The sequence below is a fragment of the Diadema antillarum genome, unplaced genomic scaffold (genome assembly GCF_040938485.1).
Source record: "Diadema antillarum isolate AM-2024a unplaced genomic scaffold, OU_Dant_1.0 scf00000142, whole genome shotgun sequence".
Taxonomy (NCBI): Eukaryota; Metazoa; Echinodermata; class Echinoidea; order Diadematoida; family Diadematidae; genus Diadema; species Diadema antillarum.
In genome coordinates this window covers 1,084,984-1,112,303 of record NW_027271031.1, presented here as the reverse complement: position 1 = coordinate 1,112,303, position 27,320 = coordinate 1,084,984, and the positions used below count along the sequence as shown (strand labels likewise).

Here is a 27,320-nt window from a genome sequence, read left to right as displayed (position 1 = left end):
TATTCTTCATTTAGATACCATGAGAAATTTCCATGGCTAAGAAGGCCCTATTATAAAACATATTATTCTTGATAACATTGAAATTCAAGGGTTTAAGAAGATGTGTGCTTTGCACGAAGGAGCGAATAGTCGTGTTTGTTGTTCAGATGTACAGCCACATTTTAAAATATCACTGGCCTTGTGGCATAAATATGTAAATTATTTTTCCCTGACTTAAAAAATAGAGGTCTTGTGTTTCAAGCTTTTGTGATTTCCACAAGACTACGATAAAAAGAAGTCACCTTGCATTCAACAGCAGCACAACCTTTGTCAAAACAAGAACATAATACCCCCATGCTTGAAGGAGTCATTCAGGGTTTCTTGTGCACAAATGTAGAGCAAGCAACAATCTAAAGCAAGAACCAACTATTACAAGTGAATTTTTGTTTTCACAATCATGTTATCTTATCATATGTATGAGGGCGCTTCAAGAATGAAAGTTGTGAACTACGATCAAGATTATTTTACATGATCTTTGATTTCAAAATACTCCAAAACAACTCAATATTCTGGCAAATCATGTCAGCTAGAGCAGCCAGACCAGCCAGACAGATGATTGCAAATCAATCTTATTGTAATCAATCAATTTTAATCATCCACAGATTTTTGTTCATCTCGAAACCCCTTTTACATTGACACACGCTAACAAAAGCAAAACTGTGTCATAATTCACATTCTTGTCATTGAATCTCAAGTGTTACAAAGTTCAGCCCCCCCCCCCCAAAAAAAAAAAAATTATTATGTCTGCTTTTCTTTTTTTTTCTGTGAAGGTCTGAAGACGGCACTGGTAGAGAAGTATGACATCTCAAGCGGAACGAGCAGCCGGAGCACCAAGCTCATTCACGGTGGAGTGCGTTATCTCCAGAAGGCTATTCTAGGACTTGACTATGATCAGGTGAGCCTTGACAATAATTGCAACAATGAAGGCCTTGTCTTTGTGTTCTGTTGTGTGACGATACATGACAAGCTCAGAATGTATGTCTCTACTTTTTGTGTAGTCACATTTGGTATTCTATGACTTTAGATTAAATAAGATATATTTCAAGTGTACATAAAATATGTCTGCTTATCTGTCAGGCTGTGTGTTTCTGTACATGTATGTATACATGTTTGTATGTATGATGTATGTATGTATGTATGTATGTATGTTTGTTTGTATGTATGTATGTATGTATGCATGTATGTATGTATGTATGTTTGTTTGTATGTATGTATGTATGTATGTATGCATGTATGTATGTATGTATGTATGTATGTAATGTGTATGTATCGTAGTGTGTATGTATGTATGTAATGTGCAGAGACTCCAACCCCAAGCACCTTCTGATCTGGAGATTCTCCCTCCTGAAACCCCTAGCAAACGGGAGACTCCAAGTTGATGTGTGCGAAGCGCGAAGTTCCCAGGGTTCTAGATGCTCTCTGGTGCTATCTAAGGCTTATTTTTTCAACATACAATAGCAATTTAAAGTAAGAAATCCTTTCCAACGGGAGACACAGAGCGAGGGCGGGAGATATTAAATCTCAAGCGGGAGAACGGGAGATTTTGCAAAAATGGGTTTTCGGCGGGAGATCTCCCGTCGAAAATGGGAGAGTTGGAGTCTCTGAATGTGTATGTATCGTAGTGTGTATGTATGTATGTATGTATGTGTGTGCATACAGTATGTTTATGTGAGTGTGTCTATAATATGTATGTGTGCATGTATGTGTACATATTTCTGCTTTTCATGTAATAATATTCAGGTATTGATTGTTGCGTGTTGTCATCTTGACTTGTGTACTCGTAAAGTCTTGTCTTGATTGCTCGATGTTCCTGGAAATGAAATGGAAAGATGAAACAAAGAAATGAATGAATGAATGAATGACTAAAATAATAAGTAAGTGACTGAATGAATAGATCAGTGATTATAGACAGATGAAAAAAGAAACAAATGTTATGTTCAGTGTAATGCAAAATGATACGTTTACATTATGTTTTGTTTCTTTGGCTAAAGTCAGTGACTTAGTTCTGTGAATCCATGGTGGTATCAATACAGCTTTACCCGTAGCCATGTTGCTTCATTGATCTAATGTTCATTCTATTTCTACCGGTACTCCTCCTATCAGTAATCAAATGTTGTCACACACTGATTCCATTTCATGTGCTCTCTAATGAATACCCCTAGGGCACACACACTCCCACTTGTACCAGGGTAGCACCACTGATGAAAGCCTATGATTCGACCTGTTCAAAATGTGCAAACAAAATTGTTAAGATACTTTCCCAGGTTTTAAAATTCATGCTAGCCAAAAGAAGTATGAAATATGCGAAAATTAATGTACGCAAAAATCTCTGCGTTTACAGTATGTCAGAGTTGGTTACATCTAAAGTTACTGTATCTTAAACTCCTTTGTTAATTGGAAACTAAGGGGTCCTGTACAAATTCTGTTTAGACTTCACATTCTGAGGTGGAACAGGTTAAGGCACTGAAATACAATGGCCCGAATTCATGAAGGTGGTACAATTGAAACCATGGTTTAAACCATGGACAAAGACCGTAGTTTTGTATGGGGCGCCAAGTGGGGCATGGCCTATTTCGGTACGAAATCAGTCATTTCGTTTAGAAATGATAACATTACGTCAACGAAATGATCATTTTGTTAACGAAATGGTCATTTCATCAACAAAATTACTGAATTTGTAATGAAATAGGCCATGCGACACTTGGCGCCTCATACAAAAGTACGGTCTTTGTCCATGGTTTAAACAGTGGTTTCAATTGTACCACCTTCATGAATTTGGGCCAAAGAGTCTTTTGTGCATGTGTGTCTGTTTTCTGTCTGTCTGTGTCCTTGTGTCTGTTTGTGTCTTTGTATACCTATAGATGTAACCAAGTAATTTTGCTTGCATCCTGTATGCACATCTGCCTGTATGAAGTTGAAACCATTTTCCACACCCCTCTTGCTTTGCAGTACAAGTTGGTGAAGGAGGCGTTACACGAAAGAGCCAATCTCCTGGACATTGCACCGCATTTATCCTACCCACTGCCCATCATGCTGCCTGTATACAAGTGAGTTTATTTCATATTTCTGCATCTGTCATCTTCATTACCATAGTACTGTTAAAGGTCCTGTTTACCTTTGGGAGCAGTGATTTAAAAAATGTTTAAGATGTCACTTTTGATGCATATGTGTAGGTCAGTTGTATCACAAAACATCCTACCATATAAAATGTTTGCAGTAAAGGTTTAAATGTAAGGAGATATCACTATTTTTCTCATTAAACCATAACTGTAGACGGTTTAGTCTGGAAACATTTTTATTATAACTATTGTTCACATTTTGTACATTTAACAATACTTAACATTGATTATACTGGTTCAGATTTTTGCATTGGTTGTTTCTATCCCTAACTCACATTTTAGAACTATTTTGAAGCACTAATGCTGGTTTTATTTTTTCATCTGCAAATGATAAATTATGCCTTTAAACAGCATTGATACTATTGTACAGTCAAACCTGTCTTTGCGACCACTTGTCTATAGAGTCCACTAAAAGATCCCCCGCATGAAATTGCTGCCTTGTAGACACTTTATATAGCGGTTACCTGCCTAACGCGGCCAGCGGGCACTTACAGTGCACTCCCGTTACAACGAACACGATTGTAACGAAATTTCGTTATAACAAAGTAAATCTTCTGGTCCCAAAATTATCACCATTAAAGTCTATGGTACAATATTCGCTTTTATAAAATGGGTTCAAGAATGTAGCCAATAGGAAGCGCTGAAATGAGTCACATGTGCTTTGGTTTAATACTCCGTCCCATTGCACTGCGTGTTAAATCCTATTGCCGATCGTCTGTGCGCGCGGCGGCTCCTTTGATTTGCATGCATACGCGCTGTCAATCCTGTAAACAACTTCTAGTTCGGACTGCCGGCCGGCCTTTCTTTCTTCCCTTGTGCATGCATAACATGTGTGGCGTACGTATCATACGTACAGTGTACAGTAGACCAAGCGTTGTGGGACCGGACGCGTACATGGAGTCACTTTGAAGGGCAAATCCAACAATTTAGCAGGTTAATTCTCACGCCGTTTTCAGAGTATGTTGTCTAGTAGGCCTATATGAGGAGTCTATATCAAGTCTTTAAGGTAAAGGGTGCATATTCTATGTAAAATAAGTAAGTTTTCATGCGGGAACTTAAGTGTCCGGAAACCCAACCCCCCATAACTTATACTGTATGTGCGGGATTTCCGAGTGCGACGTGCGTAAATGTTTGGGACGAACATCTTCGGACGTCTTGACCCACAAAAGTACGTGAAAAACGCTGAAAAATGCAGTTAGTTTTCGAATTTTTGACCCATTTTATAAAACAAATGATGCACAGGATTATTTCGTGGCATTAGTGGAGGCGTAGCTCACTCTCGAGTATTTACAATGTAGTGCAACATGCACTCGGCTTCGCCTCGTGCATGTTTCACAATTGTAAATACCCTCGAGTGCACTATACGCCTACACTAACGCACTCTATCCTGTGCATCATTTGTATAAAAAACGAACACGGTTACAGCGAAATTTCCATTATGACGAAGTCTTTTCCGAGCGCCACAGACAAAGAAAAACAAAAGAAATGTGCTCCGTTATAACGAAATGCGAATTGCTTTCGAAAATACGTAGCGGAACAAGCATTTATAGCGTCTCTGCATAGGTGCACGCTTCACACCACCGTGTGTTTGCTCCTTGTGTCACGCACAGTTTCTGAGGGGAACTTGCGTTTATTATTGTAATACAGTTATCCCATCACATTTCACATAGCTTTCCAGTGTATGATGAGTATTCAGCAAACACGTACGTGGTTCCTTGTTTTCGTTATGTATTGTATTTGTTCGGTTATAACGAAATTTCGTTATAACGAAAGAAAACTGCTGGTCCCGAGCATTTCGTTATAATGGGAGTGCACTGTATTTTGCATCCTGTGGTGAATATATAATTGCGTGTAGCAGCCACAAAAATTTAGCTGAACCGTTTAATCAGCCATGAATACGTTGGCGTTTTCGTTCATTGTGTGAATTCTACCAAGTCCTAGCTTAGTTACAATCACACAGACATGATTGACAAATGCAGCTCTTCACCATGAAAAGCCATCTTACCACTAACTTGATTACATAGATCCAGGCTTCAGTAATGTAATGCTGCCCTGAATACATGCTACAAAGGCAAAGACAGCTCCTAATGACATCTTAGAATTTTACCAAAATGCTGACTAATTCGTGATTGAAATCCCTTTAAATAAGGACAGTAGGATGCTTGTCTGGGTATTGCTTGTTGTTTACATCAGCTTTGCATATTATCGATCCCCTTGAACTCGCTGATAAACCAATTCATGCAAAACCAGTATGAACCAGTTTTTCCAGGCTCAAAATGTTACAGAAGCAGGCTAAAAGAAAATTTAAAATGAAATAAAGTTTACCAAAAACACCCAAAAAAACATCTCCATATTATAGCTGCTCATACAAACATATTTGCTTGTCTTTTTTTTTTCTTTTTAAAGAATAACATGCTGTATTCTATGCTATTATACAATGCAAGTGTTGAAATTGAAAATGGCTACCGACCAGTCTGTCTATAGTGGCCACTTTTGTCATTTCCCTTTGGTGGCCACTATAGACAGTACATATATACAATTGTAGAAATAGGAACAGTAATGATACAAGTATAATATCGATTGATTAATTCTTATAAAAAGTAAACTATGATGATAATGATACTGCTTCTACTACTACTACTACTACTACTACTACTACTACTACTTCTACTACTACTACTTCTGATACTGATACTACTACTACTACTACTGATAATAATAATAATGATAATGTGATAATTGTAATAGTGATGATAATGGTGGTGGTGATAATCATGATAGTGATAATGATAATGATTAGAAGAAGGAGAAAAAGAAGAAAAGAAAAAGAAAAAGAAGAGAGAATGGTAGTGATGATAATGGTGATAATGGTAATGAGCTGTATGAAATGGATGTCAAATCACTTGATCACTTGAGAGGACTCAGATTTGTCTGTCCTGTGAAAGCTTGCTCAGTAGTGGGGGGGGGGGATGTGTCTGAACAAAAACACAAAAACATGCACACACACACACACATACAATGTACACTCATACACACTTGCTCTCACAAAAGCATATCATGACAGGGCAGCCATGGGCAGTCAGGGGGCCACATGGTTTGAGGTCAAGAACTAATGGTTTAAACACATGCCATGTGAATAGTGTAGTATGTCAAGGCCAAGTGCTGTGGCATTCAACAATTTACTGCCTTTTGATGGTCTCCCAATAGGACAATTTTATAAGACATTTCCATATTTCTTAGAGTATGTTTGTGAATCCACCCTTCCAGGGGCCTATTCCATAAAACATTTAAAAAAAAACCACTCTTGTAAGGACTGAAAACTTGGTTTAGTTTAATTCTGAAAGAGAGAAAGAGAGAGAGAGAAAGAAAATTCTGTTAAATAGTATCAGGAGCTTTCATCTGATAGTAATCATTTATTGCTGCTGGAATGATTGTGAATAACGAGATACTGTATACGCCATATATTTCGCGAGTCTAAATTTTTGGAATCGGGACTTCATGACAATTTCGCGAGTGGTTAAATTCGCGATCTTGGGGTCCTGTACTTAATGGAGAAATGTGTACGCATACGTCACATTCATATCGGCATCAGAGTCAATATTTTCGCGTGTTTTTAATTTCACGAATAGCAGCTGACTTGTGAAATTCGCGAAAATAAAAACCTCACGAAATATTCGCCGTATACAGTACTGTGGGATACAATCATGTGTTTGAATGAGCCATGTATCTCAAATGCGTGATTGTAAACAGTAAGCTTTTTTTTTAAATTTAACTTCATGGGTGCATAAGGTCAAGGGTTACAAGTTCAAGGATTCAATTGTGTGAATTTCACAGTGCGGTAGATACATGTACATTTGTATAAGGATCTTTCTTGATCAGCTATGTCAATTTCGCAAATAAATTGTTGTTTTGTAGACTATTTGCATACTATAGTAGTGCTACACTTCTAAGAATCATTATCCCTGATTATTTCATATTTAAAAACTTCTGTTGGCCACTTTCTTAATCTCTGGGGTCTGAATTTGTGAAAGTTGTTTAGATTTAGACTATGGTTTAAATGCAATTTCTTCTGTGTAAGTATGCGTGATAGATTGTATGAAACAAATGCACTTTGATGCATGTCAAAGGTCCTATTTCACACTTATTTTCATAGTCCATGGACTAAATGTAAACCATGGTCTAAATTCAAACCATGATATAAATTCAAACCACCTACACGAATTTGGGCCTAAATGAGTTTGTATCCCAAGTGACTGCTGACAGCATCCCTTCATAAATTGCCGCTCTTCCTGGTTTTATATCAAGCAGCTTCCCGGCTGGCAGACCAAGCCAATATACTGTAGGACAGTCGTATGCATGCTGCAATGTCAATTCTTGTTTGTTTGTTTTTTTATTTGTGTTTTTGTTTTGTTGTTGTTTTTTCATTTTTTTTTTTTCCTTTTACCTGATAAAAATGTGAAGATAATATCATGGAAAAAGAAGTGAAGAAAACAATGAACTCTGTGATACTCTTCATGTAGCAGTGATTCCAAAACCCTTCTTCCCATGAGACAAACTGAAGATGAGAAACATATGACCCCCCCCCAAAAAAAAAAAAAAAAACAACAACAACAACTTAGACAAACCTGCACAACATTTGTGTCATCAAGTACATGAGTCTGAACCTCTCCTTCCTACACCTTCGACCCCTTCCTCAATTTGCCTCAGACCTGTCAGGTAATTGCGTGAATGAGCTCAGCTAACGTAGTGCTTAAAATATTACAGTTTACTGTAAAACACAATATTTTCGCGGCATGAAGTTTTCATGAATTGGAGCCGTCGGCCTTTTTCGCGGCGTGAAATTTTCGTGCGTTGCCTCTAAACATTCAATGCATGTAGTGTAGACAAGAACTTTTGCGTGCATTAATTTAGCGACTCGTGGCTCGCGAAATTCACGAAATTACAATGTACAATGTATGCGAACATTCTTCAATTTACAGTAATTGTCAAAGTGATATGAGACATGCACCCGTTGTACAGTTTGCAGTGAAGTAGCCATGGCCAGCTGTGCAGCGCTTTGCCCGAGCAGAGCATGCTCTTATAGTGCGTATAAACCTCTGGTTCATTGACCTTATACATTGTATGCCAAAAGATGAAAAATCCTTTAAAAATCCATAGAATAAGAAATTCCCGGCTCACTACCAAAATTTTATCATCTGTTCCTTGTGTCATTATTGACTTTTCCTGCAAGTTTCATCCAAATCCATTCACAACTTTTTGAGTTATTTTGCAATTTACCAGACAAACCAATGCTGATGATTATTTTACCTCCTTCCTTGGCGGAGGTTATATTTAGATTTAGGTAAATGGTGGTTAAGGAAGCTGGCTATTTGTGTGGTTTTTCATCCTCAGATTAATTTTTAGGCAAAATGTACTCGTTCAAGACTTTCACTGGCTTGCTCCTGTGACATCTAGGCTTGTGTAGAATAGAATTACATTGTAAGCTGACTAGAGGGCTGTTCTTTACCTGTGTCTCAAGAGCGCTTCCTGTATTATGGGCAGATGGCATATGTATTAGCTGAACGATGTATATACTACAAAATTGTACATGTGCTTGCCATTTTTGTGAGCTGGCTGGGTTTTCCCTTCTTGCAATCTACTTTTCTTCATGCAATCTTTATTAAGTGTGCAACAGGCAGTCTAGACAGTTGCAGGAAATGATCTTTAAATCTGTTTTGTGTTTTAAGAGCTGGTTGGCCCAGGAACCCCCATGTCATTGTACAGGCTGTCCAAAGTCCCTGGCGGAGGAAGGTTTAAAGGGATGATATAGTATTTGTGGAGATGAGGATTGAGCTTTTGACTTTTTGTGAGATACCGGCACTAAGAAACCATGTATGAAATATTACAGAGCATACCATTCTAAGAGGAATTCAAAGGTTATTTGATGAAAATTGGTTTTGAAATGGCTGAGATATTTATTAAAAAAACACAAAGTAAAGCAAAGTGCTTGTGTCTAATGAAAGGTGGCTGAGGTTCCACTTTTTATTGGAAGCTCAGCCATTTGACAACCAATTTTCATCAAATAAACATTTGAATTCCTCTTGGAATTACGTGCCCTGTCATATTTTATAAGAAGTTTCTCATTATCTCTCACACACACACACATACACACACACACACACACACACACACACACACACACACACACACACACACACACACATTAAGAATGTGAAGCCAAGTCTTAACCAAAACTATACCATGCCTTTAAACTCATGCACCAATGTTGCACCATTCTCGACAGCAAACCTATACTTGCAGTACTGACATGACAGCGATCAATATTCACATATACCTCAGTTATGTGACGTTCATTTCAGTTTATTTCAACATTACAGCATCATTCACTCAGTTTTACTATCCAAAGGTAAACATGACGATCATTATGGGGTGCCCATTAAAGAAAAAAAAATCCCCCAAACTAAAATACAAAACTACACGGCAGCTGGCACCGAGATATTAAATGTGACTTCAAATTTTATGTGAACAGTAAGTAAAGATATTAAGAAGCGTGAGCGGGCTCTTGCAAAAGATAAGGAATTCAGGTGCTTTCTACAGAATTGTGACATGACATTTACTCTGTTGACAATTGCTGCGGTCTTATTTTCTCCAAGGACTTACAATTGTAGGGTTTGGGTTAGGATTGTGATAGGGTTTTAGGTTTAGTTTGATATGAGGATTAGGATGAGGGTCAGGGTTATGTCTGGATAGTTTATGGTTGGCTTATCTTGCAGATATTTCATGGGAGCAGTTGTCGCAGGAGCAAATGTCATGGAGCCCTACAAAATATGCAGATGAAATTGTTTCTAAATGGCTTTTAGGATGTTGAGATAGTTTTGAAAGTGTAATAAAGGAATCATAATATTTTTGTACTCTCTGAGGTAATTATCATCACAGTGAGAAATGTATCAAAATATATGAAGCAATTAAGTATCTATATAGGAAAATTTGTCCGTAAAACTGACATGGTGCAGTAATATATCCCATACCATTGTGTGAGCCTGTGTAGGTCTGATACATTGTACTTCAAACAATTTGTTTTAACTAGTGATTAGAACTCTTGATTCAGGATAAAATGTGTGATTTTTGTCATTCCAGCATTGTTAATTCCTCTTTTCATTCCATAATTGAAAGGTCTTTCCTAAAGTAACCGGAGGAATATGATTATGAAATTTTCATTTGAATTGTATTTTCAGCAATTTAAGCACACATTTATCATGTGATTTTGAATTGATTGTCAAGAAAGTTAATGTATGTTTATAAGCAAGCAGCCATTAGGATGATGGGCTTCAGTCCCCTTGGAAGGACTTGGGCTGTGAGGATAGAGTGCCTTGCCTCGGGACACAATTACTGCTGTCAGGGGGACTTGAACCAGAGACCTCATGATTGAGTGTCCATGGTCAAATCCACAGAACCACAATAGTTCCTCTACAGTGTACATGTATTGATTTAAAGTGCCCTTAAACATTATGCTGGAAAACGCCATTAAAACATGGTCAGTGGAACACCAGTTTCATCTAATAAGTGGTGCATGTACCTCATTTTGAACGTACCTATTAAAGCAGAGACCACCCAAATACAGTACTGGGAAATCTTGACCACAGACTTCACCTTGTAAAGTATTAAAGTAGTTTCTCATTGTAAGCAAGCTTGTTAGTCTAGCGGGGTTCCCCTGTACTGTACATTGTAATTTTTAGAATATCAGCATGAGTCCATGGCTTGGTATACGACTTAACATGAAATTTGATTGCTTTAAATGGAAGTGATTGTGTGAAAGCATTGCTATATTTGAATGAGCCATTTTTACATTGCTTCTTTTGCATGAAAACCCCCCAAAAAAACTTACCTATGAACATTACAAATCGATGGATAACCTACCTGTATACTGGTAGACCATCTAACATTATCAATGAGATCCTTTCTATAACAGAGTGAGTATATCAACAGTGTCTGAAAGTTTTGGTTTTAATGCAATAGATATTTTGAATCTTGCTCATTCCTCTCTGTTTTGTGATTTGTTTTGTTTTTTCCTTTCAGACTATGGCAGCTCCCATACTACTGGGCGGGTATCAAGATGTACGACCTCGTCGCAGGTCGGCAGAACCTACGCGCCAGCTACTACCTTTCCAAGGAGCGCGCACTGGAGCGCTTTCCGATGCTGAAGAGGGACAAGCTAGTCGGGGCCATAGTCTACTATGATGGTGAGTCGGTGACGGTGATGGTCAATAATTATTCAATATTGGATATTGAATGGGATACCAGTGAATATTGCATGAACCGAAGATGACTACAATATATTTGCTTATACGAGTGCAATATTCCCTGGTAGTCCATTAAATGAAGCCATCCAATATTATTATTATCATCGACGTGTAATCATTATATAGAGAAGGCAAAGTCTAAAAGTAGGTCCTACAGTGTAGTTATAAATTAGAATTTGAAGTAGACTCTGCACTTCAGAGAAAAAAAAAATGACTTGCACTGCGAAGCGAGAGTTTGAACACTTGTAGCAAATTAAAGTTTGTGCACTTTGAAGCATTTGCGCTCTCTCCAAGTGTTTGCATAGCATATGAGACAAAATACATTGTATCATTGCACGGCCATAAGAAATCATGGGGCATTAATACACTAATGTGTTTCTCTAAATATGCTTTGATATTGCACACAATGAAAATGAAGTGGACAAATCATTATGTTTTTAAAGTGCAACTGAAATGCTTTTTACCTGTACATTGTAGATGATATTTTTGAGCAATCAGAACTCATTCACGAGCCTTCATATTTGTGAGGAAGTGCAAAGGGCGTTTGGATCGGAGTGTTTTGTATCAGAGTAGCATTTTGTTAAAATTTAACCCAGTTTGCATGAGTAATTACGATAAGTATATTAAAAGGTGTTAGAGTGCTTGCAAATGTGTGCGAATTTGTGATAGGTCTAATGACTATTCTCATTCGCTTTGCAGTGAGTGAAAGTGTGTTCGACAGGACTGGCAGTAATCATTGAGCGTGACCATACCATGAGCGCTGTGCCGTATTTTGCCATAATGACTTGCTATTGTCGGGCTTAGTGAACCCATCTTCCTTTATAGAGACTAGGAGTGTTCAAGCAACTCTCCTTTGAAAATCAGTGAGAGAGAGAGAGAGAGAGAGAGAGAGAGTGAGTGTGTGTGTGTGTGTGTGTGTGTGTGTGTGTGTGTGTGTGTGAGGGGGAAAGAGAGAGAAAGTGTATGGGAGCATTGTCTGAAATATTGATGAGCCAACTGAAGCTTGAATGAACTGTCTATGGGATATTGCGTACCACTGGTTTTATTTTGCCATGACGCTAGCTGGTGTGCCATGTATAATTAATCAGATTCTTTTCTTGTCACAAGAAACAAGCAAATGGCTGAAGTTTCCCATAAGAATGAGGATAGAGTAAAAGAAAGAGCCAAAAGAAATGATTTTCATTTTTCCTCATTACACAACAGAATGATGTTTTAAGCTTGAATTGCCAACATTTTGCTCCAATGTCACATACAGTTTTCATTCAAAAATTTGATGGAAACAGTGTTTTTTTTTTAAATAAGTAAATCTTATATATAAGCCAATGAAGCACTTTTCTGCAAAGGAGAATTCACATTATTTTATGTCAAATCATATAATAAAAAATGCAGAAAATGTAAAATGTATAAGGTTTATTGCACAATGCACATTACACAATGAGTTGAAGTCTACTGAAAAGAATGGTCACTGAAACATGAAGCTCTGCTATCTTCTTGAATTGAAATAACTACAGGAAATCTATTGGCAAAGTTATCGTCATGGAATGTGAAAAAAACAAAATCCATTAATTGTCCCAGATCCAACATCCTTCGGTCTTAACCCATTGAGGACGAGTCCCGTCGAGTATAATCGAGCAAGTGTCCATGGGAAATGTGTGTTGTAGCAAACTCAGCCCGTTCTCAATGGATTCATTGGAAGGCAAGGTGATTTTGATGTGTAGCATCCCAAAATGCATGTGTGAATATCAACGTCTTCTATCTTCTGATCCCTAGGCCAGCACAACGACGCCAGGATGAACATGGCGATAGCCCTAACAGCGGCGCGCATGGGCGCCACCATTGCCAACCACACTGAAGTGCTCGACCTCATCAAATTTAACAACGAGAAAGGGGAGGAGGAGGTGCGCGGGGCCAGGTTACGAGACAGGGTCACAGGTCAGTCATCCTCACTTATTTATTTGTTTGTTTGTTTGTCTGCTTGTTTTTATGCCTCCGCCACGAAGTGGTGCCGGAGGCATTATGTTTTCGGGTTGTCCGTCTGTCCGTCCTTCCGTCCGTCCGTCCGTAATGAATTTTGTGGACAAGGTAACTATCAAAACCTGTTGAGGTATCCTAATGAAACTTGGCATGTGTGTGTATTAGGGGGTGAAGTTGTACCTATCAACTTTTGGGTGCACATGCTGAAGGTCAAAGGTCAAAAGGTCAAGGTCAAATACATAAAATTTCACTATTTCCACCATATCTATTGAATGCCTGAAGATATTTTCTTGAAACTTAATGTATACATGCATTACCCAATTAAGATTCTCTGGTGATAGTTTGGGTCATGAGGTCAAAGGTCAAAGGTCAAAAGGTCAGGGTCAAATACAGAAAATTTCACTATTTTCACCATATCTATTGAATGCCTGAAGATATTGTCTTGAAACTTAGTGCATACATGTATTACTCAATTAAGATTCTCTGGTGAAAGTTTGGGTCGTGAGGTCAAAGGTCAAAGGTCAAAAGGTCAAGTAAAAATATTAAAACTTCTTTTTTTTCTCCGTACCTTGGAAAATTGTTCAGGGTATCTTCATGGAACATAGTATATACATGTACTGACTGGAAGTGATTATCTAGAGAATGTAGGGTTCATGGGGTCAAAGGTCAGGGTCAAAGGTCAAGTGCAACACTTCAAACTTTTACTATTTCCCTCATATTTATGCAATGCCAGCAGGGTTATTTTTTTTACACTTGGTGTATGCATGTGTAACCTAATAGAAATTCTCTGGAAAGTTTTTTTTTTTTCTTCTTTTTTTGCCTCAAAGGTCAAAAGGACAAAGGTCAAGTGAAAGTGCAGAACTAACTTTTTCCTCCATATCTCGGAAGTGGCTCAAGTTCTCTTGAAACTTAGTACATATTATGCATGTTCTACCTGAAAGTGATTATCTTATGGATTTTAGGGTCAAGGGCCAGATGAAAATGGTAACAATTTACTATTTAATTCAGAAATTGCACTTTTTCTCCACACCTGTACCTTGAAAATTACTCAATGCCTAAATGTATGAATGGGTCAAAGTCAAGTTAAAGTCCTTAAATCCCTAGATACATAATCTCCTATTCATCCAATTAAACCTAGGTCAAGGAAGGTGAACATTCAACACATTTGTGACAAACTTGTCATTTCAATATTTTGCCAATTTTGTGAAAATGTAATCACACATTGTCCACATGTACTATCTACACCTATTAGGAAAATCATGCATTATGGCGGAGGCATACCAGTCGCCAAAGCCACATTTCTAGTTGTATGTTGGTATTTATTTTATGTGTGTGTGAGAGAGAAAGTGTATATAATTTGTGCATACAAATGTGTGTGCATGTGCATGTATGTACATATTTATTTACTATGTATAAGTATAGATATTTTATAATTATAGACAATGCATGTGTTTGTATGTATGTACCATAAAACAAGAAGCATTCGCGTCATGTAACTTTTACAAATGGGAGCCAACAGAGTTTTTCTTGCATTTAACTCAGGCGAATCTTGGCTCCTTGCAAAATTCATTAAAATTTTTGGTTTTACAATATGTATGTATGTATGTTTGTATGTATGTATAGTATAAAGTACATAAAATTTCAGAAATCAAATATTACCTAAAAAGGTACTCTGACAGCTTTGCAATTTGAGAATATGTACATTGTATACAATGTATGAATGCTTTTGTATTTAAGTGCACTTGGATGTATGCATGTATACTTGCTTTCTTCATTAATGAATCTATTTATGTTATGTTACGTGATACTGTAAAAGTGGATATTTTCGTGCGATTAATTTTTCACGCTTGGCTGTGTAAAAAGACTTTCGCGTGATTTTAATTCCGCATGAAAATTTCCACTTTTACAGTAATAGTTTGATCTTGCAATCCATAACTCTGCACCACAAAAATTAGTATGCTATATATGCATGCTACAAGTGGCCACTGTACTATCATTATTAATATTAATATTATATTATATTATTTAATATTAAATTATATTATATTGTATTATATCATATTATGTTATATTATATTATATTATATTATATTATATTATATTATATTATATTATATTATATTATATTATATTATATTATATTATATTATATTTTATTATATTATATTATATTGTATTATATTATATTATTATTATGATAATTATTATTATTATTGTCATCATCATCATCTTCATCATCATCAATATAAGGTACTATATTCCCTTTTAACCATCTTTACTAGGCAAAGAGTACAGCGTCCTGGCCAAGAGTGTAATCAATGCCACTGGGCCCTTCACTGACAGCATCCGACAAATGGCTGACCCAAGCTGCCCAAAAATCTGCCAGCCGAGTTCAGGGGTTCACATAGTACTCCCAGACTACTACAGGTGAGTAAAGATGGATGTTGTTTCTTTTAACGTGTGTGGTTATTTTCTCATGGTTTTAAGAAATACGACATATAAGACATATGACATAATAAATAACAAAAATTTTGTCAAATGATGAGGGTGAGATTTTGAAGTTAATGTTGCTATTGTTTCAGCTTTTGATCTCTAAATACTCCAAAAAACTCATTATCCAGGCAAATCCTGTCAGCCAGAAAAAAAAATTCTTGGTAGACTTTTTTGATATATATTTGCAAGCAAATTCTGAATACTGGAGTTATTTTGAGCCCTTCTGAGAATTACGTTTTACCTCGTGTCTATTATAATTATCCCCTCTTTCTCTATAGCCCGGAGGCAATGGGTCTCCTTGACCCGTCCACCAGCGACGGACGGATCATCTTCTTCCTGCCATGGGAGAACTTCACTCTGGCCGGCACGACTGACCGACCCTGCGAGATTTCCCACAGCCCCTCGCCCTCGGAGGCGGACATCCAGTTCATCCTGCGTGAGATTAAGGACTACCTCAGTAAAGATGTCACAGGTACGCTTGAATGATTGCCATGCATGACTTGTGTGCGTTGGTGATTATTAACTGCACAGTTATTTGGGTAGTTATATTGTGGTCATAGTGGTTGTTGCAGTGGTAGTGGTTGTAATGGTAAAAGCAGTAGAAATAGTTGTAACAATAGCAATGTTAGAAACAGTAGTTGTAATAGTAGTAGTAGTAGTGGAAGTAGTAGTCTTCGTTGGTAGTAGTAACAGTAGCAGTTGTAGCAGTTGTAGAAGATTAAGAAGTAGTAGAAGTAGTAGAAGTAGTCATAGTCTAAGACATTGTAGTAGACTTGATAGTACTAATGTGATATATATTGCATGTTCATAGTTTAGATAATATGGAAATAAAATTGAATATGAGTGGAAAAACAGCTTGCACTCTTTGTTGCTTCTCGAAACAGTATTTTGCACTGAAAAATGTGGAGACAATTGTGTGCCAGTCCATCTGTGGATGATAGTGAGATCATGAGAGGTGCTGGCCAAATAACCCGGGTTGGACTTTTCACGACGAATTTACAGGTGTGTCTTTTTTTTTTTGATCTGCACAGTGAGACGAGGCGATGTCATGGCAGCGTGGAGTGGCATCCGGCCACTGGTCACCAACCCGAACTCGACCAACACTGAGTCAATATCAAGGAACCATGTCATCGACGTGTCACCGAACAAGATGGTCACAATTGCAGGTATATTGATAGGGAAATTCAAAATGTTGTTCAGTTTTTTCACTGTGACAAGATTTAAATGGATTTTATCTGTGCAAATGTGCAAGTGATTCTTGGAAAGTGCTGGTCATTGTGGTCTGTTGTTCTTTGCAGCTGTCAATTTCTATTGCAAATAGTATGTAATGCAAATAAGGGCCTAGTCCCACTGGCATTTAGGAAGATTGTTTAGGAATTGCGCATAAAATTAGTTTATATTTACTAAACGTCTGCAACCAAAATTTGTGCAGCTCAAAAATCCTGGCAACAGAAATACGTGCCCTTGCGGATAATTGCGGATGTGTGCAGATGTTGGCTGACTCATACAAGCATGTTTCACGAATATTATAGATGTTTAGCGAATATAATCAAATTTGTGTGCAATGCATATGCAAATCTTCCTAAATGCCAGTGGGACTGGGGCCGAAGAAGATCAAAATGAAAGGGGGACTGTAGTTATGTGTAGATGTGTATCTCGTGTTGCAGTATTTGCTCTGATGTGCTGTTTAACCTATGAATGTGTCATTTTATGCCACCTTGATCCGATCACCAAATATTCCATTTGCTATTCTTATGGCTCTGTTACCTATTGTAAGTACATTGAAACTTGTGGCAGGTTCTACCTTCCTAACCACCAGGGGCATAATACCACTTTCTGAAACACTATGTGGTATTGTATCCAGCCACTATTACGTTTCTGCTTTCTCTGGAGTAACCGTTCATGAGTCAGGGGGGAAAAGAACTGTTGCAAATAAAGTCTAAATTCTTTAGCTGTGTAGGTACTTGCATAGAGGTCAGTGATAAAGGCTGTACACAATTTGTTACGGGGATTCTGGAAATAGTAATCCGAGCCGGGCCAGCTTTTCCACTCCATGATATCCTCATGCTACGGAGTCTCTACGTGCAGTAGTGGGACTTGAATCCTAGACCTTTTTACTGAATGCAGAGTAGGCAAACCACTTGACCTTTACGCCTCTGTATATAAGGTAGTGGTCTATGGCTGTCCATTTTTCTGCACGATGTATTCAGTTCCATCCATGCACTCATTTTATCATGACAGGTGGAAAGTGGACAACGTACAGGAGTATGGCTATCGATGCAGTGGACGCTGCCATCGAGGCGTGCGGGCTGGAGCCGAGGAACGGGTCACTGACCGAGGGACTGCTCCTAGAGGGGGCCCACGGCTGGACCCCTACCATGTTCATCCGCCTCATCCAGGACTTTGGTCTGGAGAATGAGGTAAGGGTCGCTGTTTTTCCCCTTATGTTAATGACATGTGCATACTAATTGGGCCATAACACCCCCTAAGACAAATGTGGTATCAAAATGTGCGCAAGACTTCAGGGGAAAATGAAGCGAGAATCCGAAATTCCCAGCGGTCGCGATGCAATCGCCAAAAGTATGGGGGGGGGGGCAGGCCCCCCCCCCCCCCCCCCCCCCCAGTGCAGTTAGGGTTAAAAGAGTATGAAATGGAAATATGTATGTGAATTGAGGGATGCCGCAATATTAGTAGAACACATCAGTGGAGTTTGATGAAAGCAGCGTTTTATCCCGTTGAAGATGGGCTGATTTTGCTACAGCACGCATTTCCCTTAGACACCTGCATGGGTATACTCGGGACTAGTATTCAACGGAGTATAGAAGATACACATTTTTATAAAGAAAGTTCAACATATTTACACTTTTATAGCATAATGAAAGAGCACTTGACATACCTCTTTCAGAAAGCAGGGGACTGATATCCTTTAATAACAACTGTCAGTTTAATTTTATGGAACATTTAAAGAAAAAAAAAATAGATTTAGTGGAATTCTCTTGATGATTTCTTTATGTTACTCTACATGTGTGACATCACAAACTGGAACAGTCTTCTCATTCAGCAGTGATTGTACGGAAATCTAAAGTGCCATAGATATAAAAAGATGGACCGATTTTCCTCAAACTTCACTGATTCTGTTAATATTGCTGCATTCACTCAATCCGCATGCATATTTGGGTTTCATTCCCTTTGATTACAGAACGAGTGATTATATTCAATTGCGGAATCACTGATTCCACCACTTGAGTTAAAGGAACAGCAACAAAAGATGCCACATTCCACATCAGTAAACCGATAAGTACTTATCAAAACCTAAGTGCTAATCAAAGCCTAAGCACTAGGGTAAAAAGTCTGTTCAAAAGAGTGGTGTGTTTGTGAATCATTTAGACAATCTGGAGCCTGTTGCATAAAACTTTTTATCTGAGAAAATTCAGATATTTATAAACTGAGTTTTTTCCTGTGTTGCAAAATCAATGGCACATTTATTCTAACTTGAGTTTTCAGTTCTTACCAAGAGATTTTCTTGATTAAAAAGGGTTCAAATCTCAAGGAAAAGATTCCACGCAAACAAGTAGGCCTATGCATGACCCAGTCTGTATTTTTTGCATAGTGTCCATAATGCCATTCCAGCAGTTTCGTATGCAATGCATCAAATAGGGCATTGAGTCAGTTTATGCAACATGCCCTACTTTCTTTCTCTCTCTCTCTCTCTCTCTCTCTCTCTCTCTGCCCTTCAAAAGAGAGCAGGACAAAACAACAATAACCACAACACAGATGCCACACTGGTGTACTGTCATGCTTTTAAGCCAGTCGGGGTGTGTCTGTCGCCTTTGAAAATTACTAGACCGCGTCTTTCTAAAGTGACTGTTTTGTAAGCTGCTACAAGTACCTGTGTTGGTGCCACACATTCCCTAGTGGTTTGATGGAATGTCGTGCTATTTTTTTTTCTAAGGAAATCAAGCCAGACTGATACAATAAAAGCCAGTGAGGTTGGATAGCATAGTGTGTGTCTGTGTGTGTGTGTGGGAGGGGGGGGGGGGGGGGGGTGGTCGGCAGCAGAGTAAGTAAGAAAGAGAGTGAGAAGAAAGAGAGAAAGGTTAAAAAAACAACAACAAACAAACCTTGAGAGAAGCTGACCTCCCTGTGGAGTGGCTTCAGTATTCATGGCTTTGTCTGCTTGTGACTGAAGCCAGCCATTGAGTACATGGTATCAGTTTTTGACTTGGCCTTGAAATCTAGCAAGGGAACATGTGAACATACCTACATACATACATACACGCTCACACACATACGCACAAGTGTTTTGATTTTTCACTATACGTATATTCTGATACTGTAAATGCTCATACAGTGCACCTCTTTTGTCCTAAAGAATATCAGAAGTTTGGGGTGCACCTTATAAACGAATGCAAGTACCTGAAGTCGTGTTGTTGTTGTTCTTTTTTTCTGCCCGATGTCCAAAGTCGGGTGCACCTTATACATGAGTGTTTACAATGATTTAAAAAAGAACTATGGTCATTATGTGCGTTTCTAGCATTTATTGTATCCCTGACAACAAATGCTCAAATGCTCATGGCAGAAAAAAAAACAAAGAAAGATGACAGTAAAACAAAACAGAATGTGTCCCTTTTCAAAACAGAAACATGGCCTCTGTGGAATTGAAATAATACATGCACCATTATTACATTCATGACCACTCTCAGTAATAGATTTTGATTATAACTGTTCACATTATGGTAGGAAAATGCCTCAAATCTGTATGCTAGTGAAACACTTTTAGTGCACTCTAGGCAGTTTATACCAAGTACACTTATAAACAGACGATACTCAATGTATCACAGAAGTGTTCTAACTGAAAAGAGATCAATGATAGTTTTAATGAGTAAATGGCTATGCTATAGATTTTGATAAAAAGCAGGGTGCTCAGATTGATTGATTTTATTTTATTTCCACAAAATTAAAATATGTACATCACTTCTTATTGAATAATTCAAAGAAATTATCACAAAAGTACATGAAACTGCGGCTGGATGGCCCTCATGGCAGAGCTGTTCTACCAAGGGGTCCAGATCCTGCACAAGGGACACATACTTGATGATTGATTATTTTTAGTGTTATGTGTTTTTGTTGGGTATTATTCCTTCTTTCTTTTTTTCAAGAAAGAACATATTATGTGACCCTGCATCACAAGACCAACAAAAAGTCGCCAGACATGGATTTTTAGTTAAGAGCAGATTCTGAAAGAGCAGACTTTGAGCTTTAAAATGATGTATATCTCAATTCAATTGGACTCTCCTAACTAACCTATCTAAATAGTGGAAAGAAAGCACACACTCCGGAAAAGTGTGAACTGAGAAAAGAGGCTCTGAAGTACAGGGTCTATTCATGCGCTTAATCTCTCCCAAGCTGTGCTAGCTGTGCGATGAATGGGACAAAAAACAAGATGTAAACCACTGAAGCAACAACAATGAAGGGATTATCAGATTAAGCTGAAATTGAGTATGCTTTATTAACACATTCTGTCTATGGTTAATGCCAACTTTCAAAGCAATAGCATCATCTTTTTGAAAGTAAATAGAGTTGAAAATGAAGAGTGTATACAAGTTTTATAAGAAATCAGAAGGGGACTTTATAAAGACACACCTAATCACACTATTCTACAAAAAGTGTTTAAGAAAAACTGCTAAAAACACAATTTCCCATTCGTTTTATGATCCCAAACTTTAGCATAGTGTTGAAGAAGACTCCCTCTTTCAGAATATATAAAAAAAACTCAAGATTAGCTAGGCTGACCCATTTCACATATTTTCAGTCCTCGCACAAAAACAGTGCGTGCGACTTTTTGTTGGTTTTGTGATGCATGGTCACATATAACTCTGCATCAAAGGGATATGTATACCCAGACTTGACAAATGTTTCTTTCTCTATTTTTTTTTTCATTGTGATAGCAAATTGTTGTTTCCAGTTTACAATTACTCAATGTACTTTGAAATTGCGTGTTCAGGTTGCCCAACATCTGGCCAACACATACGGAGACAAGGCGGTAGAGGTAGCACGGATGGCAAGCTTGACCGGCAAGCGGTGGCCAGTAGTGGGCAAGCGACTGGTAGAAGACTTTCCCTACATTGAAGCCGAGGTACAGGGTTCAATTTGATTCAAGTCAATTCAATTCAATTCCATTCAAATTTTATTTTTTCCAAAATTACAGAAATTCCTTCAAATACAAGAATTATTGGAAGTCAGTGGAATAAAAAATATATAAATGTACACTTAAAAGTGGAAGAAGAAAAATAAGCATGTGCATAACCCATATTCTTCTATGTTAACAAAATTACTATGCTGGTGGAAAAGGAGGGGTCCAATGGAAGCCTGCAAAATATCCCTGTGCATAGTAAATTTGTGAAGAGACAAAAGAATTCAATGGTTTCGCTGAGGAGCCTCTTTGAACAAATCATTTGAGTACGAGTTTGTGCTAAATGTTTGTGATGCTAAAAGTTAATTGCTTGTTCTTGATTTTTGTTTTGTTTCTGTGGTAGAACAGGGATCTATAATGCTTGTTTATGAGAATAAGTCATATCAAATGGGTCTTTAAGTTTTATGTTAGATATCAAGTGCAATTGTTCATTCCGAACATATTGTGGAATTATCAGATGGAATCAGAAATGTTTAATTTGCAGTATATGGGACAGAGATAGACCAAAGAGAGAGCTAGATGGATAGATGAAGAGAAAGAGATAGTGAAAGTGTGCGAGAAAGGGAGAAAGTTTGAGAAATGATGTAGACGATAATGAAAAGTTAAACTTGTTAATGAGCAGTGGGCAAGGAATTCTGACGTTTCCACTTTCAGTAGCTGTATCCAACTGCCTATGATATGTCTTGCTGATTCTATCAAAGCATATTCCTTATCCCATTCCCGAAAAAACAACAACAACAACAAAAATAGGTCATCTATGCTGTCAAAGAGTATGCGTGCAAAGCGGTGGACGTGCTGGCCCGCCGGACACGCTTGGCCTTCCTCAACGTCCAGGCGGCGGAAGAGGCGCTGCCGAGAGTCGTGGAGATCATGGCCAAAGAGCTCAACTGGAGCAAGATGAAACAGGAGGTAAGACGGCGCAGAATGAGATATGTACTGCGAAAAACTGTTATTTTCACCTACAGATATTTTTGCGAATGAGGAGGTCATAAACTTTTTCACGAAAATTAAACCATTGCAAGAACAGCAGCTTTTGCAGTATACATCAGATGGGGCGGGTGGGCCGGAGGTAAATGGATATTGTGTTAGAAGAAGATTTGCTGCATGTTAATCCAGAGGTCTGTAGCACATTATCCCCAGGTACTTGGCTTAGGTTGATACATTTTATACAAGTGGTCTTGACAAAGTCTTGTGATATAACCATGTAGGCCCTGTTTTTGTTTTTTGTTTTTACTTTTTTGAGAGGTGTTAGTCTCTGAAAACACATGTACATATAGTCATCATTGGGTAGAATTTATTACATTTAAGCGCTACATTTGTATGCAGGTGCATAGAAAGTGAGATTCATGTTTGAACCAGCAAAGTATCCGAATAGTAAATTGAAAGAGACGTGTTAAAGACATGTTCCATTCTAGTGTAAAGTTTAGGATGATTCCATTGTTGCCTTTATTTGTTTTCTACACTTGTGGTTGTAGGACACTTCATATCCCTATGTAATTTAAAATGGAAGTCAGCATAAAGTTATTGAAGTCACTTCAAAACTGCTAGGTTCAAGTACTGTACGTGCTGAATAGTGCATTGTGCCACAGTTGCTGACTTTGTTCTAGGATGTTTCATGCTTGTTTGGGTGAGTCTTTATAGCAGACACCATTTTCAGCAGCAGCAGCAGCATTATCGTTGCAGTTATCATTATCACTATTGGTATCATTGAAGTCATCATTGTTGCTGGTATCATTGTAATCGTTATCATTGTTATTATGGTCATCTATGTTTTTATCCATATCATTGTCATTGTCATCATCATCATCATTTCCTTTCATTACAATTGCCATCAATGTTATTCCTCGTCACATCAATCATTGTCTTCATCATCAGCATCATTATCATTATCATTTTCCTGTTATTGTAGTCGGCGTCAATTTTAATTTTTGCCACATTAATCACCGTCTTCATCATCATCATCATTGTCGTCGTCATCATCATCATCATCATCATCATCATCATTAACATCAAGCATCATAGTCATCATCAAAATCATCATTAGCTTCATTATCATCATCGTCATCACTTGATTTGATTAAGGGATCATCCCATCGAACCTGTCCTTACCCCAATGCATGTCTTTTTCTCTCCCACAAGATGGAACTCGCGGATGGTCGACGCTTTCTCAACCAGGAGATGGGGTACAACTGCCGCACCTCGCTCATGACTGTGCCTATCAACTTCACGGACCACGAGCGGGAGAAGTACACCCAACGCTTCCAGACGCTGGACAAGCAGAAAAAGGGCTACATCACCCCCAACGACCTGCGACAGTTCTTGGAGGTGGGTTGGTCTTCCTGACATAGTTACCTGTCTTTTCCCTCAATCTTGATTTTCAAAACATTTGCAGCAGCTTCAGATACTTTGTTGTCAATCGTGGCCACTTGTCGTATTCATTTATGGTAATTGTGAATATGTTGTGTGACTTCTTGTTAGATATTCAAATGATTATTTTGTCATGTGTTGTTTTATTTTTTTTAATTTCTATTCTGGAAATATTGCTTAACCCATTGAAGGCTAATCCCGAGTATACTTGAGCAGGTGTCTATGGGAAATGTGTGTTGTAGTGAAATCAGCCCATGCTCAGTGGGTTAAGATACAATGCTGTCACTATGTCTACTTGTCTACTCTTCTACCTGTCATAAAAGTTTGTGGTGATAAAATTGCGGTGACACATTGTTATGAATAGATGACTATCAAACATCAAGCATTGTAAAGTGCTATGTTACCTGTGTTATGCTGCAGAGTGTTGGCGATGACTTGACGGAGGATCAGCTACGCAGCATGATGAACGAGGTCGACTGCAACAAAAATGGCAGAGTGGAGCTCACTGAATTTCTCCAAGTAAGTTGTTTCCTCTTGAAATGTGTAGGATGTGATACTCTTTAATATACAACCTCATCCTCTTCCATGTGGTGACATATTATTATCACCTTGCACTTGCCCTTGCCTAAGCACTATTTCCAAACATCAAAATTGCAACTTCGAGCGCCCTGGGCTCAAGTGAGCTATTGCATGAACATTTTTATTACCTCCGCCAAATAAGGAGGTTATGTTTTTTGTCGCTGTTGGTTTGTTTGTGTGTAAAATAACTCAGAAAATTGTGTACAGATTTAAATGAAACTTACAGGAAAAGTTGATGACATAAGGAACAGATGACTAAATTTTGGTAGTGATCCGAGAATTTTTATGAATTTTTTTGTCTTTTGGCAGATAGGGTCAATGAACTTGGAGTTCAAGATGCGCGTATTTGAGGTTGGCATACGCGCACTAAAGTGCGTGCTCTGCTTGGGCAAGGCGCCATGCAGCTGGAAGCTGATGACGTATATAAAAAGCTTCTTTATTGGGAAATGGGGCGATTTTTCTGCATACACATGTATGAGTAGAAATTAGCTGCTTGGCGGAGGTCTGTGCTGTCTGAGCGCTTTTCTAGTTCTTAAATATTTTACTGTTGTTTCTCATGCTGTTCCTGCACAATTGACATCATGTGAGAATAAACACGGGTGAACCATCAAAACGAACCTTAAAGGGACTGTACAGTACTGGTTGAGGTGGGGATTATGTTTTGAACATTCCTGAGTAAGAAAATGAAAAACCTCATATGAAATATGAAAGAGCATGTAATTTTAAGAAAGATTCAATGTTTATTTGATGAAAATTGGATTTTAAATGGCTGAGATATCCAAAAAAGTGATAATAATAAAAGGCGACATGCTGCGCCTTTTATTATGATCTCTGTGTTTCACCTTGTTTTTGGATATCTCAGCCATTTCTAAACCGATTTTCATCAAATAAACTTTTGATACCCCTTAGAATTGCATGCTCTTTGACATCTCATAGAGTGGTTTCTGAATATCTCACAAAACGTTAAAAGTTAAATCCTCACCTCGACCAGAACTGTACACAACCTCTAAGAGTTTCTTGAAAAATCAATCTATTACTGTAAAACATGAACAGATATTCACGTACTAGGGGACATATATTTGTGTCAATACTGTTTAACGGTTGTATTTGCGGGTAACCATGATCGTGATAATATAAAATTTGAAGATGTTTGAAGTGAAATACCCTTGTTGAAAATTTTCTTGCCACTCTTTTCCCCGCAGCTCATGAGTGCAATAAAAACCGGAGCCATGGCCAACATCCGCCTCGAGCTGGCGCTGAGCAAGTGGGAGCGCAAGCACATCCCGACGTACCGCAGTGGAGGTGGAGTATAAAACAAACAAACAAACAAATACTCAAACAAGCACCGAGGTCGCTTGACTCTGTGTGTGTGTGGTACCTGTCCATTTCCCGATTTGACGTGGCCGCATGGGTTGCCCCCTGGAGTGTCTGCATCATCCAAGTACCCGACATCTGGGTCTCTACCCATCTCTAACCCGCACCATATAACACCAATGTTTATCAAAGTACCCACAGTGTAATGTTGTGGGAGAGTAGGACGGTGAACTAATGTATCAAAATGATTATAGTATAGACATCTCCGCCTACCCCTCTGCCATCAGTCTGGATTACGTATCAACTAACTACTCAGGTAACCTGTTCCTACTAGGTGCATCTCAAGGCTTAGAATCCGAGGCAAATGATATCAGTTCTTGATATTCTGGGCAATCTATCAGGCTTTCTAATTCTGTTAAAAACTACCTTAGTTATATTATCAAACGGTTTGCGTAGAATTTGAATACCAGTGTGCTGGAAAAACTAGACTATTAGACAGTCTGTGCTTAGCTTTGCTAACTGCAAACTTGTCATAGTGTAATGCACACATACACACAAGCACACACATGCTCTCCCTCTCTCTCTGCCTCTTCTATCTCTCTGTCTTTTTGTCTGTCTTTTTCTCTTTCATTCTACCTATCTCTTTATGTACATGTGATATATATATATATTCATATATCTCTCACATTCTTCTCTTTAACCTCATCTACCATTGTTTATATTCAACCCCTTTTCACTTTCTGTTTCATAATCCTTTCATAAAAGTGTGTGTGTGTGTGTGTGTGTAAAAACTTAGTGCATTCACTTTCAAAACTCAAATCGAAATTTTTACTCGTGCCAATTGCTGTCGTGATGTATCTGTGTTGAGTACTCTGTTTCTGTCTGTGTAGAGTTGAAAAAAAAAGCATATGCTTATAGAAAACCATAAGGAAACTGCTGAGC

At 38.1% G+C, this 27,320-nt stretch overlaps 1 protein-coding gene across 1 annotated transcript in view; it reads left to right on the top strand.

The window, feature by feature from the left end:
- Positions 1–26,383, top strand: part of LOC139721392 (glycerol-3-phosphate dehydrogenase, mitochondrial-like) — a 40,941-nt gene extending 14,558 nt beyond the window's left edge. Inside the window, exons 4-16 of the mRNA XM_071632702.1 lie at positions 810–934; positions 2,989–3,086; positions 11,235–11,398; positions 13,229–13,390; positions 15,715–15,859; positions 16,204–16,397; positions 16,957–17,091; positions 18,167–18,345; positions 21,930–22,061; positions 22,869–23,027; positions 24,258–24,443; positions 24,906–25,004; positions 26,267–26,383. Coding sequence (XP_071488803.1) covers positions 810–934; positions 2,989–3,086; positions 11,235–11,398; positions 13,229–13,390; positions 15,715–15,859; positions 16,204–16,397; positions 16,957–17,091; positions 18,167–18,345; positions 21,930–22,061; positions 22,869–23,027; positions 24,258–24,443; positions 24,906–25,004; positions 26,267–26,377 — 1,889 coding nt within the window. The 3' untranslated portion in view covers positions 26,378–26,383. The remainder of the gene's footprint in view (positions 1–809; positions 935–2,988; positions 3,087–11,234; positions 11,399–13,228; positions 13,391–15,714; positions 15,860–16,203; positions 16,398–16,956; positions 17,092–18,166; positions 18,346–21,929; positions 22,062–22,868; positions 23,028–24,257; positions 24,444–24,905; positions 25,005–26,266) is intronic.
- The last annotated feature ends 937 nt before the right edge of the window (positions 26,384–27,320 follow it).